Consider the following 16,434-nt stretch of genomic DNA (forward strand, 5'->3'; position numbering starts at 1 on the left):
GAGAGTAAACTTAGGAATAAGAGCAGGTAAGGGACACATGCGTTTAAGACATGGTCTGGGATACATTGATGGCTGTAGGCGTTACAATAACCTCACAACACTATTGAGAGATGAGTGATTGTGTGAGAGAAAGTGAGCTCTGAACTTACTGTATCAGCTCATGGAAAGAAATCTCTTGTCTCAGTGCCTGACTGCGTCAGAAAGAAGAGTCAAATATCACATAGGACAGACAGAATCAACCAGGACCACAAGTGGCTGCATATTTTATTTCTTCTTACAATGAAAACAATTCAGTTCACCAGTTGTTATCATTTTTTTTGGTGTGGTGATCTGTCCATAAATATCCCTGGAGAGAATCTTAGTCCTTTCCCATATGATAATAACTGAAAGGAAGAGCTACCAGGAAGCTGCTGAAATAGGCTCATTGATTGATGGTCATCCAAAGTATTCAAACCCATGGGTCCCAAGTCCAGAAGATGAGCCTTGAGGGGAAGCCGTGGGAAATGTGCTAAACTTCCTGCTGTTGGAAACAGGATAAGCTTTGTGCACTGGATGCCTACTAATTCAGAGCTGTCTGGTAACCTTTGGAAGGCGTGTCAATACGTGCAGCCCATCTTCTGCATTACTTGAGTGTCTTCAGGAGAATGACTGAGTTTCTCCATTTGCTTTATACACAGTCAGGTTCCCTCTGGCATCTTGGTCAATCTCTATAGCTTCAAACAAAGACTTGAAATTTCCGGCACCAAAGCCCTAAGGGAGAGAGGACAAAGGTTAATGCTGATTACTTTCCTTTCAAACCTTTACACTAGAAACGTCTTCCCTAGTCAACCCTCATGACCTTCTTATGGTGATAATTCTACTATGGCCCAGTCCTAGAACTCTAACTACAGTTCTGTCATTAATGAATAAAATCATTCCATCAGTAGCTGGGGAACTGGTGAAAGGGCTTAAGTACAATTCCTGAGACAAGCTGTATGAGATAGTAACACATTTAAAGGAATAGTTTTCTGAGTACTGTACATGCCCTAATCATCAGCTTCTGAGAAGGGGCACATCTAATCACATGATTATTAAAGGGCTCCAAGCTTTGGCATTGGCCTTCAGTTTCTGAGATCTGGTAGATGAGATTTTATTGTAGACAAATGCGTGCTGATGCACTTAGCAACAAGAACAGGCATGCAGAATACAATCTGAATAAGTCAAAACTTTCTACTATCACCAAAGAAATAGACTTGGGAATTATAGGGGACAATAAGTTGCATTGCTAGGTCTGAATGAGTGTTTGTATGTATTAAATATGCAGTGCTATCAAGGATAAGGAAGTTACGTTGCCATTCAATAAGGCCACTATCAGGTCACATCTGGAGTAAGAGTATACAACTTTGTAACCCACACTTCAGAATGAATATGGAGGAGCTAGAAAAGCACATAGAGGTCCATATTCAAAAGCCGTTCAGACAGATAATAGGTAATCAGTCTAAATGGCTTACCCGGTTATATTCAGTCCTTATATGGCTAAATTCTATCTGGCTAATAAGTTAGGGGGCTAGAATTTAGCTGGATAAGTCAGGGGCGGTCCAGAGGCATAACTGGGAGGAGTTGAATTAGCCAGCTAAGTTAATTGGCTAACTCCAATATTCAGAGTTAGCCAGATGACTTAGCTGGCTAAGTCTGGTTGAGTCAAAGAGCTGTCCTAAAGTTAGCCGCCTATAGTTAGCTGACTAACTAATAAGATAGCCGACTATATTAAGTAGTGTGCCTGCCTTGTTAAATATGCCTCCAAAGTTAGCTGGATAAGTTTATCCGATTAACTTTGCTATCTGGACTGTGTCTGACTATTGACCTCACAATTATTTTGTGGACTGGGAGATTTCCCCCAGCACCTTTAGGCTGGCTTCTTTTGGGGCTACTGTACTATGAACTCATCATTTTTCCCCCTCCTTTTTAGTTTAGTTTAGTTTATTGGTTTTTCTATACGGTCACATCGGCAAAGCCATCACAACGGTTTACAATTGGATTAAAATAGAGAAATATAATAATTTCATAAAAGGGATAACAGCTAAAATTAATAAAAGAAACATGTATAAATTAGCTGCTAAGAAATATCATAAAACTACTACTATAAAAATATTAAAAAAAACAAAAACCGTGATACATTATTATCTAAGAGCAAATATATAAGAACTAATAAGATATTCTAAAGTCAATTATTCTTTCCTAAAATGAAAGTTAAAAAATTAAAAGAAGAATTAAAAAGGTTAAGACCAGAAATATAATAATGCTACTGCTAACTGTGACTATGGTTCCAACTCAGTATAAGCACATTCAAACAACCATGTTTTTAAGTCTGCTTTAAATTTTCTTTTGTCTGCTTGTAGTCTCAAATAAATAGGTAAGGAATTCCATACTTTAGTTCCTGCTATTGATATTACGCGCTCCCTTACTTGGCTGAGCTTTGTGGATTTAATCGTAGTAACTGACAAAAGTCCTTGATTGGCAGATCTTAAATTTCTCTGTGGAATATGCAAGCGTATAGATGAATTCAGCCACTCTGTTCTTTCACTAAATAATATTATGGACTATGCAAGCTGTTTTATACTGGATCCAATAGAAAATCGGAAGTCAATGTAATGATATCAAAGTAGGTGTTATGTGATCATATTTTCGTTTGCCTGTTAAAATTCTTGCGGCCGCATTTTGAAGAACCTGGAGAGGCCTAATAGTTGCTGCTGGTATCCTAACAACAGCGAATTACAATAGTCAATATTTGCAAAAATTAAGGCTTGTAACACAGATCTAAAATCACACTGTTCTAAAAATGGTTTCAATTTTCTTAATGTTAGTAATTTAAAATAACCATCTTTTAATTTGGTAGTAATATGTTTTTTCATGGATAATTCTGTATCTAAAATATCCCCTAAGTCCCTTGTAAAAAACATTGGCGTTATCTTAATATTGTTGTCCAATATTAAATCAGAGATGGTTTGGTAATGACATTTTCTCTCAAGTAAAACTATTTCTGTTTTATCCATATTCAAAATGAATCTCAAATGCTGTCGTAATTTTTTTAAGGCAGCTATATAAACTTTAATAATTTCGAGAGTTTGCTCTACTGACATTTCTATGGGAACTAGAAATTGTATGTCATCCGCATAAATATAAAATTTTAGGCTTAGTCCATTTAAAAAATGACAAATTGGTAATACATAAACATTTAAAAGGGTTGCGGACAGAGTTGAACCCTGTGGCACTCCAGTTTGCAATAATATCAGATATAGAGTTCTTAATTTTAACTTGAAAGGAGTGATTTTCTATCTAGTCCAGCCATTGCAGCAACAGTTCTTAGTCAGTGGCCACAGACCGGCTTCCTCTTGAACCCAATACATGTGTACCAACAATCTGACAAGTTGCTGCCTTTGTGCAGTGGCTGATTCAGTGGCTGTGAACACTGCCTTCACAGCATCCCCAGTCCCAGCCAGTCTAAGGAACAGAAGCCAGGCTTGGTAATCAAACCCAGATTTCCCACATGGCAGCACATAGCATTGCCACTAAGCCATCGGGCCAGCCCTAAGTACACTAATTAAAGGGATGGAGAGGTTTTTCTAGGACAAAATGCTTATTAAGCTAAGCTTTTCCATATGACAAAGAAGGACGACTGGGGACAAGTTTATATTGTCCAACATTAAAAAATCATGCAAGGATCTTGCAGAGGAGCTATTTGCCCATACAACCACTGCAATAATAAAGAAGGAGCATTCTCTGAGATTAGAGAGGTGTATGTTTTAATATTTCAGGAGGAAGATTTGTTTTTCATTTACTAGCTGAAACCTGGAAAACATTTACAGTCAAATGAGCATTTCTCTTGAAATACTCCCCCCCCCCCCCATGTGCCCCCTTTGCTGTTTGCCAAGTTTTCCCATAACCCTCTCATGGCTCTTCCTCTTATCCCTCATTTCTAAATCCTCTTCCCCTAACCCCTCTCACTCCCCTCTTCCCTGCTGCAAAAAATCTTACAAACAGGCTGTTAGCAAGCGTAAGGTCAATATGTTAATGTAAATACAGCTGAGCCAAATAAGTTAGAAACTCAATCTTCCTTATAGTAAAAAAAAGTAGCCATTTTAATCCAGAAATGAAGTTTAGTTATAACTCAGTCCCCCGACATGGGACTGTGTTTCCCTTTCTCCTTCACTGTTACCCCAAGGGCACCCAATTTTCCTCTGCTACCTAACCTCGGGTTGTCTGCCGATGCTACATTTGCTGCCTTCTGCCTTGCTATCGTGCTGTCGATGGATCCTGCTGATGCAGTGCAAGCCAGCTGCACGTTTCTGGCCCCAAAGCTTTCACCACTGTGCTTCTGAACCACTGCCTGTGGCTCTGACGCAGCTGAACTGCTGCTAGCCCACGTCTAACCCATCTTCACTGGAAATATTTGTCCAGTGTTGCCAATAAACACAACTGAAGGCAAATCTCTTGCATCTAGGAAACGCAGTATGGGCAGTGGCAATAAGGTGTCACTGTCTTCTCAAGCATATGATGATACTAGATAGTACAGCTGTGGAATATGCATCTGGAGAAAGTTGTTCTAGCTAAAGCACATTTAGGAGAAAGTTGGATGAGCTTTTGCAGCTGCTTAGATTTTAGGCATCGATCTATGGAGATGCCATTTCTTATAAGCCACTTTATGCACAGCCCTAAGCGGCCTACAAATCACATTTACAATAAAAAACAAGGAACATAAAATAAAATACAGGAATGAAATATTCCATCTGGGAGAAAAATTCAGCTCACAAACAAAGCCTATTCTTTTTAGCCTTCCACTGGATCAGAACCGAGGAACTGCCAGAGAGGTAGCTGAAGAAAGCTGAACACAATGCATTTTTGTACTTTGTTCATCTTAACTTACTCTATTGCTTCATAAGTGAACATTGGTTTCTGAACAAGGAAAGAGGCACAATCCTATGATTATTGAAGATACTGATCTCCCTGCCCCACAGCATTAGCTGCTGTTTATTTATTTATATTTAGCTCACGCCTTTTTACTGGCAGCTCAAGATGAGTTATGTTCAGGTATTTTCTCAGTTCCCAAAGGGCTTACAATCTAAGGGGGCCTATTTACCACAGGTTTTCTCCCATTCTGGGAAAAATGCTCAGTAAATGAGACCCTACGTTTGAACTTGAGGCAATGGAGAGTGAAGTGATTTTGTCCAAGGTCCATCAGTGGGATTTGAACCCTGGCTTCCCTGGTTCACAGGCTGCTGGGCTAACCACGAGGCCACTTCTCCTCTTTGCATGGTGTATGGCCTTTTCACAGTAAATGTAACACTTAGTAGGTCATTAGGTACACTAAACTAGAAAAAGACCTGGGGTCATGATCTGAAGGCAGCCAGTCTGAGTGGCAAATGAGTTCAGAAAGCTAATAGTATCTCTGGGTGCATAAACAGAGGTATCACTAATAGGGAAATATTATCACCTCTCTACAAGTCTCTGGTGAGACCTCACCTTGAGAACTGTGTGCATCTCTAGAGACCACGGTGTAGAAAGTCTTTTGGTCACATTTTAATTCCTATACACAGACACAAACACACACGCAACATGATGCTGATGTGAAGGATCATATAAATAAATGAATCCAAACCAGCCAGGAAACCATAAATAACACCAAAATTAAATCCTGCTGAATGTGTGTGGGTCAACAATTGATTGTTTCAAAGTGACCTCATATAACTGACAGACTCCTCACAGCGGGGCAGCAGACAGCTTTGCAGCATCGCGCAGCGTTCATTAAGAGACATAGTCGAAGTGACACAAGAATTTTTTGAAATTCACAGTCCTCTGTGCCGGCGAGAAAAATCATCCGATTCCCTGAAGAAGGAGTTATCTCCCAAACCCCGCAGTGTCGGATATCGTCGGACTAATTTCATCAAGCCTGGCTCTTCATCTTTATGAGGACTGTACCGTTTGCCACTACCAGCGAAACTTGGACTGGAGGGCAATATATTCTCAAGATAAGTGTTCCCTCCTGATAACTTCATTGGTTGCAGTATCTTTCAAAAACTGTCTAGCTTCTATTGGAAGCATTTGTTCAAAATATTCTCAGTGACCAATGATTAAAAAGGCCTAACGCTCCCCAGAGCTTTATGAGCCTGTAGCAACCTGAGCACGTTATATGAGGTCACTTTGAAACAATCAATTGTTGACCCGCACACATTCAGCAGGATTTAATTTTTGTGTTGTTATGTGAAAGATCAGGCAGATAGATGTTCCATGGATGGCTTTGCTGGTGGGAGGCAGCAGACAGCTGTTTTATCAGTTGTGCTGCAAATGTGAGGAGAGGTGGGTGGATGTGTCACCGATGGAGGTGGTTGATATGAGCAGGTGGGCAGATTTTTCATTGATTGCTGAGCCAAGGGAACAGGTGGTTAAACTGTTGGTGTTGGTGATGTAAATTTTGATTACTCACATAATGATTATATCTCTGTATCACTTCCAGGAAGAGGGTGGGTCTATCTTGCATAGGTTTGGTGAAGATCTGAAGAAGATATCCATTATCATCAAAATCCACAAGGATCTTGAGTTCCTAGGAAACAAAGCAATCGCTAGAGAAAAAAAATCACTCTTCTGCATAGGAACAAGAGTTCTCCTAAAATTAGGAAATCTTGATTTGATTTGATTTATATTCTGCTTTTCGGAATATAATTTTAACTGTTACAATCACAGATATGGACATATTAGTCTTGAAACAGGTGAAAGTCAAGGGCTTTGTTACATACCTGCTCAATCTTTGTTTTCCAAAAGAATACATTTTAATTTTTATATTTTGTTTACACATCATAAAATATTTGTAAAACAAGATCTTAGTACCTGACCCACTAAGGGTTTTTCCCATAGACACAAAATGGGAGAAAAGCCTTAATGAATCTGGCCCTTAGTCAGTGAATGTAGTTTTCTCATTGGAAGGTAAATGACTTGAAAGAAGATCACTACTATTGTAATAGACTGCAGCTCACCCCTGCTAAACACAGACTTTACCGCAAATTTTCAAAGCGACGTTATGTGCATTAAATCGCTCTGAAAATGCCAGGGTAAAGTCCCCCTTGCATGCACACTGGCTACACGCAGGTGGTTGCACATACTCATAGCAATACATAACATCTGCATGTAAACTTACATGCAGAGTGTTGAAAATCCAAAAGCCTGCACACTAGTCCGCCCCTCAGGTGCACAGGATGCGAGTGTACGTGAAAGTACGTGAGTAAGCAGTTTGCACACACACCTGCCAGAGCTATTTTCAAACAGCTACTCATGCGCATAAAACCAGGTTTTATGCATGTCACTGCCTTTGAAAACTGTGTGCAACAGGTGTAGGCATATGTAATAATATTGTACAGAAATAATACTCAAGATAGATGATGTGTTTTGCATTTTGATAGGGACATGAGTTTCATTCTTGTCATGGACCTGGAGAATGATAAAGCCCTTTCCTGGGGCTCCTCTCGTTGATGCTTCAGTATTCTAAAGAACACCAACCATGGGACACTCCCTCAGCCCTAAACCTACCCTGAAGGTTTTCTGATCTCCCTCCACCTGCCATAATCTGTTGACACTTGCACTGAACTGGACAGCTTCTTAGAGTAAAACTTTGTTCCATGTGGTCTCCCAGCATTCCCTATACTCTAGGTAGTGTCTCCAAAGCATTCAGATTTAGGCAGTCTCTCAACAATTCCCTGGGCGCCGTCTCATGTTAATCATGCCCTGGATAGTAATTCCTTGTGTGTCACACAATAGCCCTGTCCCTGTCTCACAGTAAACCTGTTCTGGATAACGTCTAGTCAAAAGCCTTCTACTAGATGATCTCACAATATCTTATCCCTGGACGGTCTTTAAAATACATTCTGGCCCAGATGGTCTCACCTGCAGCTTGTTGATATCTTCTTTCACTTGGATTTTGGACATTTTCAGGTTGGCTCTAAGCTGGTTGTAGTATGTGTCTGGTGCACTAAGGAATTCCATTCCTCGAGCTTTTAAATTAACAACCTGTAAAACACAAACCCAGGTTTCAGCCACGGCTGCTCCTTCTCTGACTCCTGGAATAAAACATGGACAGACCACAATGGGCTAAGCTTGCCGAGTTCCTCCAAGAGGCGTTCACACGAGTCAGATACTGTTTCTATCTTGTGAACATGTGTCCGCATCAGCGCCCAGTGCCAAATATGCTGCTTAGAAATACCAAAAGACAAAATTTATGGGAAAATATTCTTATAATTATAGTGCAGAAATCCAAAGGCCAATTGCTATTTTGGGGTGGGGAGGGATGGAAGAACCAACAATCACTGAACTAGAAAAAGTCTTGGCTTCATAACCTGAAGGTAACCAGTCAGAGTGACGAAGCAGTTGGGACAGCTCATTTGTATTTATTTGATTTATAGTCCCAATTGTGTACTTAAAGAGAGGCATCACTAGTAAGAAGAGGGAAAGAATATCATCTTCTCTACAGGTCCTGGTGAGACCTCACCTCGATTACTGTGTGCAGCTCCAGAGACCACACAGAGAGGCTTTTCATCACATTGTGCTGACCGGAGTTTAGATCCTTTCTATTAATGCTTAGTTAGAAATGTGGCTGAGATGATGCACCCAGTGACCAGAGTCACTACTGAACATATGTCTTTGTTCTTTCTCTTCTAAACTGTGTATTTTTTCATTTTGTCACTTAATATAGTACTTGACATGCCAGTAAAGTTTGAACCTCGTGTACATCCACTTACCCTTGTACCCACCAACTTCCCACATCTGTCCCGTCCTATGTACACAAGTGCCTTTGTACCCCTGAGCACCCTGCACCCCAAACAAATATCTCCATGCACCAGTGTCTGCTTATTTATCTAGTGCATACAGTCAAATACCCAATCGCCTCTGACATATACCCGAACATACATACATCTACCCCCTCACTCCTGCATTCTCACTTTCCAGTGAAAGAATGCACACATCCCTGTCCATAGCAAAGTATTGTCCACCACGTCTGGAGAAACACTCCTCTTACTCTTAAACACTACCTTCTCTCCCTCCCCTTCAGTCCCCCGGACTCTCCCTCCCCCTTTGCCAGCTGTGCTCCGTGTGTCACTCACTGCCTGGATGATGTCGGACGTGTTGAGTGCAATGTGCTGCACGCCGGCACCTCCGTAGTAATCCACATATTCCTGGGAAAAGGGAGAAAGAAAGGTGGGAGGAGGGAAAGGAAAGAAGGAAAAAAAAAAAGCATGGGAGGTCAGGAGAAAATGCGGACGAGGGGGAGGCGCAAGGGTGACTGAAAGAATGAGCTGGAAGGGCACATGGTTAATCTCACAGGGGCCCGAACGGAGCACAGAGAGAGGATAATGTTCAAACATGCTGCATAACGTATGTGCCTAAGTTACACCAGATTTCAAAGCGGACTTACTTGCGTAAGTCCGCTTTGAAAATTACCTCACCAAATGTACCCTGCATACCGGCCATCTGGTGCACAGAACGTTTTCCTGGAAATGTATATGCATACGATTGAATGTTACAAATTATTCGTGTACATGCAGACTCCTCCCCAACTCTGCCCCCAAGAATGTCTCCACACAATCCAGACAAACTGCTGTGCGAACTTGACGCACGGGCAGGCAACTGTTGCGGTCCTGGCCGCGAGCACCGCGGCCAGGCCCTTACCTCTTGATTCCCGGACCTGCTCCCGCCTCCGGAGTTCTGGCTTGCGGCCTGTTTGGCAGCGTCCCTGCTGGGGCAGCACCGCCATGAAGGGGCCGGTGGACGCCCTGCTCCTAGGCGTGCGCCTTTGTAGCCCGTTTCCCGCCAGTGCTGACTCCGCCCAATTCCTGATGTCAGACGCCACGGCCTTGATAAGCCGGCTGCGGCCATCCAGCCTTTGCCTTGCAACGGGTTAGCATTCTGGTTTCCTGTTGTGCTGTGCCCCGGAGTGACTCGCCTTGCTTCGACGCTCCGTTCCTGCTACAGTACCTGCTTGGTTCCTGCCTGCTTGCTACAGTACCTGCTTGGTTCCTGCCTGCTTGCTGCAGTACCTGCTTGGCTCCTGCCTGCTTGCTACAGTGCCTGCCTGGTTCCAGTACCCGAGTCTTGCTACAGTTCCTGCCTGGTTCCAGTACCTGTGTCCTTGCTACAGTTCCTGCCTGGTTCCAGTACCCGAGTCTTGCTACAGTTCCTGCCTGGTTCCAGTACCTGAGTCTTGCTACAGTTCCTGCCTGGTTCCAGTACCTGTGTCCTGCTACTGTTCCTGCTTGGTTCCAGTATCCGAGTCTTGCTACAGTTCCTGCCTGGTTCCAGTACCCGAGTCTTGCTACAGTTCCTGCCTGGTTCCAGAACCCGAACCCAGTTACAGTATCACTATTGTCCTAGTCTGGTTCCAGTTACCCGTCCTGATCCACAACCCACCTAAGTTCCAGCGGCCAGGCCCCTATGGGCTCCTCCCGGGGGGGCTTCGGCTTCCAAGGGTGAAGCCACCTAATTCCAAGCGGTTGGGCTCCTCCCGGGGGAGCACCAGCTTCCAGGGTGAAGAGCATCTACGTCCTGCCTAAACATCTGCCTCCCAGCCTGCTGTTCATCAGAGACACTGTCTATCTCTTCCCAGTCTCCAGCAGGTCGGCCCAAGGGTCCACTAAACTGAGACTCCCACAACAGATTGCAAGGCCATGGACTCTGCGGATGCACCCGCTCCCTCGGACCTGCCTGGGATGGCCCGGCAGATGCTACAGCACCAGAGCTGCATTGATAATTTGGCAGCCACAGTGGAACGGCTATCCGCGCACCTGGAGTCCTTGCCTTCCGCTGGCAGGGCCCCCGAGGGTCACGGCTCTTCTATGACTCAGTTACCGGCACCCTCCCGCTACGCTGGCGATTTAAGGACCTGCCGCGGCTTCCTGAACCAATGTTTCGTACAGTTCTCCTTGTTGCCTCGGCAGTTTCCCTCGGATGCGGTGAAAGTGGCATACATCCTGTCTTTGCTCGATGGGAAAGCCTTGATATGGGCTTCTCCCCTTTGGGAAAATAATGATTCTTCACTAACGGACTTACAACTGTTCATCACGAACTTTCGCCAGACCTTTGATGAGCCCGCCCGATTAGCCACGGCTTTGTCTGATCTGCTGCAATTTCGTCAGGGGGCTTGCTCCTTGGCAGACTATGGAATGGAGTTTCTGACTTTAGCCCAGGAAGTAGGTTGGCAAGATGCTAGTCTTAAGGCCATCTTCCTGGAAGGTCTCTCCGGACGCATTAAGGATGAGATTGTGGCTCGAGATTTGCCGGAGGACCTCAACGCCTTGATCGAGATGTCTGCTCACATTGACCGCCGCCTACAGCAACGGGCCAAGGAGCAGCACTCTTCTCGCCATAGTCCGGCTCGTGGGCCGAGACCTGTGCCCTCTCCTAAGAGCTCTCGTCCAGACGTCCCCACCAGCGAACCCATGCAGCTGGGACGGGCCCCGCTTGCTGCTGAAGAAAGTCAACGTCGCCGTTCGTTGAAGTTATGTTTATATTGTGGCCAGAAGGGCCACTTCTTGGGACGCTGCCAGGAGCGTGCGGAAAACGCCAAAGCCTAGGAGGTTGGGAGGAGCTCCCTCGTGATGCCTTTTGGCTTATGTAATGCCCCGGCAGTGTTCCAGCACCTGATGAATGAGGTGTTGCGGGACCTTCTGAACACCTGCATAATTGTTTACCTCGATGACGTGTTAGTCTACTCCCAGGACCTGCCGTCACATCGTCAGCATGTCCGCCAAGTGCTCCAGATACTTAGGGATCATGGCCTATACGCGAAACTGGAAAAGTGCAGTTTTGAGAAGACCTCCCTGCCGTTCTTAGGCTACATAGTCTCTGCAGAAGGCTTTCTGATGGATCCTGAAAAAGTGGCGGCTATTAAGAATTGGCCCCGGCCCAGGGATCTTAAAGTGTTGCAACGCTTCCTCGGCTTTTCCAATTTCTACCGTCACTTTATTCCCAACTACTCCCGTATTGTGGCTCCGTTAACTGCCCTCACTCGAAAGGAGGCTAACGCAGTGGATTGGCCTCCTTCTGCCTGCCAAGCTTTTGAGGCCCTCAAAGAAGCCTTCTTACTAGACACCTGCCTTCATCATCCGGATCCCAGCCGGCCCTTCGTAGTGGAGGTTGATGCCTCCAATGTGGCCGTGGGGCTGTACTGAGCCAGTACTCTGATTCTGGACAGCTGTTGCCCTGTTCATATTTCTCAAAGAAATTCTCCCCGGCTGAGAGCAACTACTGTGTTGGTGACAAAGAGTTGCTAGCTGTGAAACTTGCCCTGGAAGAATGGAGACAGTGGTTGGAGGGAGCCAACCACCCAGTAACGATTTACACCGACCACAAAAACCTAGCATTCTTGAAGCAAGCCCAATGCCTGAATCCAAGACAAGCCCGGTGGTCGCTGTTTTTTGATCGGTTTGACTTTACCTTATGCTATCGACCCGGCTCTAAGAATGTTCGAGCTGACGCGCTCTCACGCTCTTCTGAGGTCGAAGAGACCCCTGATACACCTCAGTATATCTTGGACCCTGAGAAAGTAAGTCTTGCTGCAACCTTGGTGTCCTCCCAAGGGAAGACAGTCATTCCGTGTCGCTTCCAGAGAGCAGTCCTCGCTTGGGCCCATGACTCCCTCACTGGGGGCCATGCTGGTTGAAAAGGGACTTTAGACTTGTTAAACCGTTTCCACTGGTGGCCAACGGTGAGACAAGACGTCCAAGCTTTTGTGGGCTCATGTCCTACTTGTGCTGTTCAAAAGCCGCTCCTCGGGAAGCCCAGGGGCTTGTTGCGACCATTGCCCATCTCGGTGGAACCTTGGACACATATCTCCACTGATTTTGTCGTGGATCTTCCTGTCTCAGGAGGAAATTCGGTCATCTGGGTAACCGTGGACCGATTTTCCAAGATGGCGCACTTCATTCCCTTGCCAAAGCTTCCTTCTGCTCCTGACCTAGCTGGTCTGTTCGCTCAGCACATCTTTAGACTTCACGGTCTTCCGCAGGATATAGTCTCCGATCGAGGACCACAGTTTACAGCCCGTTATTGGAAAGCCTTATGCAAGTGCTTTAATGTGCAACTTAGTCTTTCGTCTGCATTTCACCCTCAGAGTAATGGGCAAACGGAACGAACCAATCGAACCCTGAAGATGTTTCTCCGTGCCTTTGTCAACGAACGACAAGACAATTGGGCCAAGCTACTCCCTTGGGCGGAGTTCTCGTATAATAATCACACACATGCTGCTACGGGAAGCTCCCTGTTCCTCATTGTTTATGGGAAGCAACTTCGACCGCCCCTACCTTCGCCTGAACCTAGTGCACTCCCAGCAGTGCAACTCTCGGCTCGCCAGCTTCATGCCTTGTGGAGCTCTACCCAGAAAAAGATCCGCAAAGCCGTCCTGTCCGCCAAGGAATGGGCGGATAGGCATCGTCAGCCAGCACCTATCTTCCTCCCAGGAGACCGTGTCTCGCTTAGCACCAGAAATCTACAGCTACGTATTCCGTCTCGAAGACTAGCTCCAAAATTCTGTGGGCCTTTCCGAGTCGCCGAACGAGTGGGAGCAGTCTCATACCGTCTACGCCTACCCTCCTCCATGCACATACATGGTGTGTTCCACGTGTCATTGTTGAAGCCTCTTGTGTTGTCCAGATACCACTCCAGGGCTCCTGAACCCTCAGACCCTTCAGTACCAGATGAGGTTACGTATCAAGTACGTGAAGTTTTGGATGTCCGGTTCCATCAACGCCGATGGGAATACTTGCTTGCCTGGGAGAGTTGCAGACCCGAGGATAACTCTTGGGAACCGGCCCGTAATATCCTCGACAAGGGCTTATTACGGCAGTTCCATTTGGACCACCCCAGTAAACCCGGACCGGCTAAGAGGGGGCGTAAGAGGGGAGTTACTGTTGCGGTCCTGGCCGCGAGCACCGCAGCCAGGCCCTTACCTCTTGATTCCCGGACCTGCTTCCGCCTCCGGAGTCCTGGCTTGCGGCCTGTTTGGTGGCGTCCCCATGGGTCAGCGCCTGCGTGAAGGGGCCGGTGGATGCCCTGCTCCTAGGCGCGCGCACGCGCCACTTGGGCGCCTTTGTAGCCCGTTTCCCGCCAGTGCTGACTCCGCCCAATTCCTGATGTCAGACACCGTGGCCTTGATAAGCCGGCTGTGGCCATCCAGCCTTTGCCTTGCAACGGGTTAGCATCCCGGCTTCCTGTTGCGCTGTGCCCCGGAGTGACTCGGGTTTCGTCGCTCCGTTCCTGCTACAGTACCTGCTTGGTTCCTGCCTGCTTGCTACAGTGCCCGCCTGGTTCCAGTACCCTGCTTGCTACAGTTCCTGCCTGGTTCCAGTACCTGTGTCCTTGCTACAGTTCCTGCCTGGTTCCAGTACCCGAGTCTTGCTACAGTTCCTGCCTGGTTCCAGTACCTGTGTCCTGCTACTGTTCCTGCTTGGTTCCAGTATCCGAGTCTTGCTACAGTTCCTGCCTGGTTCCAGTACCCGAGTCTTGCTAAAGTTCCTGCCTGGTTCCTGAACCCGAACCCAGTTACAGTATCGCTACTGTCCTAGTCTGGTTCCAGTTACCCATCCTGATCCACAACCCGCCTAAGTCCCAGCGGCCGGGCCCCTACGAGCTCCTCCCGGGGAGGGCTTCGGCTTCCAAGGGTGAAGCCACCTAAGTCCCAGTGGTTGGGCTCCTACGGGCTCCTCCCGGGGGAGTACCAGCTTCCAGGGTGAAGAGCATCTATGTCCCGCCTGAACATCTGCCTCCCGGCCTGCTATTCATCAGAGACACTGTCCATCTCTTCCCAGTCTCCAGCAGGTCGGCCCAAGGGTCCACTAAACTGAGACTCCCACAACAGCAACTTTGTAAAATGACACGTCAACGGAGATTACTTTGAAAATTACCTTGTTTGGTTGCAACTTTCCTTCCTTGGACTGTGAATGCTGCCTCTGCAGTATCGCCAGCTCCAGCTAGCCAGAGAAGCAGAAGTCTGGCCCAGCAATTGTACCTAGGTCTTCTACATGGCACCAGGCTGGCCACTTGCCACTTTAGCCACCAAACTGGCCCCCAAAGATTATTTTTAACTGTGTCTTTTCAATCATCTTGTACACCATGTTCACAATATTTTTCTTCATTAATAAATGTGTATCTAGGATAAAACCCGCACACTGAGGTGACGTACCTCATGTTTAGAAGAATCCAAATTAACTAGGTAACTGTACTTTGAACTTCATATTTTGCTATTTTAGTAACTAATTACTGCAATCAAGTTTTAATGTGATGCTCCTACCTGTATTTGGGATTTTTTTTCCCCAGGAGCTGGTTCATTTATTGGCATTTTAATGGTTTCCTCATAGTTGGTTACCACGATTGAGCGTAGCGCACTGTACCGAGTGTGAATCTGTTTGTCATCCACAGACCAGAAGCGGTGGAATAGGAGGCACTTCTGGTACCTGAAGGGAAGCAAAAAGCTGGATCAGTGTCTTCACCACACCACGAGCACTGGACCCACCATCACCACCACATGCTGCTCTGCCACTGACAGGGTTTCCAGACTGGGGAATCTCAAACCTGAGGCTCCTGTGAACCTTGCTAATAATCTGTGTGTTGTACCTTCTTACGAACATCAAAAGTATGGAAACCATTCAGAGAAAGACTATAAAAATGATACACGGTTTACAGCACAAACCCTATAAGAGAGGCTTAAGACCTTCAAAATGTGCACCCTGAAAATGGCAGAAACATTTACATTTTGGACAGGCTTCAGCAAGTCACAGGATGGTGACATTTTCCACAGAAAAATAATTTCAAAGTGAAAGGGTTCACAATCCAAAGTGGAAAGGAGGCAGGTTCAGAGGAAATCTGAGAAAATACTTCTTTACTGAGAGGATGCTGGATGCCTGGAATAACTTACCAGCAGAGGTGGTAGAAGCCAGCAGAGTGACAGAATTCAAGCATGCTTTGGACAGATACAGAGGATGGGAGTAGGTTGAGAGGTTTCAGTATTGCAAACAACCTACCCTTCATTCCCTCCGGAGCAGAGGCAGAGGGAGAGATGATAAGGAGAAAACAAATGACAGATAAAGGAAGCACAAGGTAGCAACACCGCAGCCCAGACATAGCTAGGCTGGTGTCAGTAAGTTACAACACTCCAGAAACTAGCTGGTTGCTGCCAGCAGGATGTGGGTGGCCGGTTTCCATCCAGCAAGGCCACGGTGATCTAGGAGGCCAAATGTTTGGGCAACAGCCTCACTAGTTTTGGCAGCTCTTTAGATTACTACAAAGCTTGGTGGTAAAGACATGGGGGAGGTTGGTGCTGCATTAAGTATGGGATTTTATATGCTTATCTACCCAGGATGGTAGGAAGGTAGAGAACCAATGGGTAAGAAAAGCCAAACTGACCAGTATAAGAAGTGATAT

General features: G+C 46.0%; 1 protein-coding gene across 2 annotated transcripts in view; it reads right to left on the reverse strand.

The window, feature by feature from the left end:
* Nucleotides 1-235: 235 nt before the first annotated feature.
* Nucleotides 236-16,434, reverse strand: part of LOC115097209 (4-hydroxyphenylpyruvate dioxygenase-like) — a 74,146-nt gene continuing 57,947 nt past the window's right edge. For both annotated transcript variants that reach the window (XM_029612822.1, XM_029612823.1), the window contains exons 10-14: nt 15,305-15,467; nt 9,126-9,197; nt 7,912-8,034; nt 6,461-6,577; nt 236-750 (exon numbers count right to left, since the gene is read on the reverse strand). In XM_029612822.1, the coding sequence (XP_029468682.1) occupies nt 637-750; nt 6,461-6,577; nt 7,912-8,034; nt 9,126-9,197; nt 15,305-15,467 (589 nt within the window). In that variant the 3' untranslated portion in view covers nt 236-636. The remainder of the gene's footprint in view (nt 751-6,460; nt 6,578-7,911; nt 8,035-9,125; nt 9,198-15,304; nt 15,468-16,434) is intronic.

This window comes from Rhinatrema bivittatum, chromosome 8 (assembly GCF_901001135.1).
Source record: "Rhinatrema bivittatum chromosome 8, aRhiBiv1.1, whole genome shotgun sequence".
In the NCBI taxonomy this organism is placed as follows: domain Eukaryota; kingdom Metazoa; phylum Chordata; class Amphibia; order Gymnophiona; family Rhinatrematidae; genus Rhinatrema; species Rhinatrema bivittatum.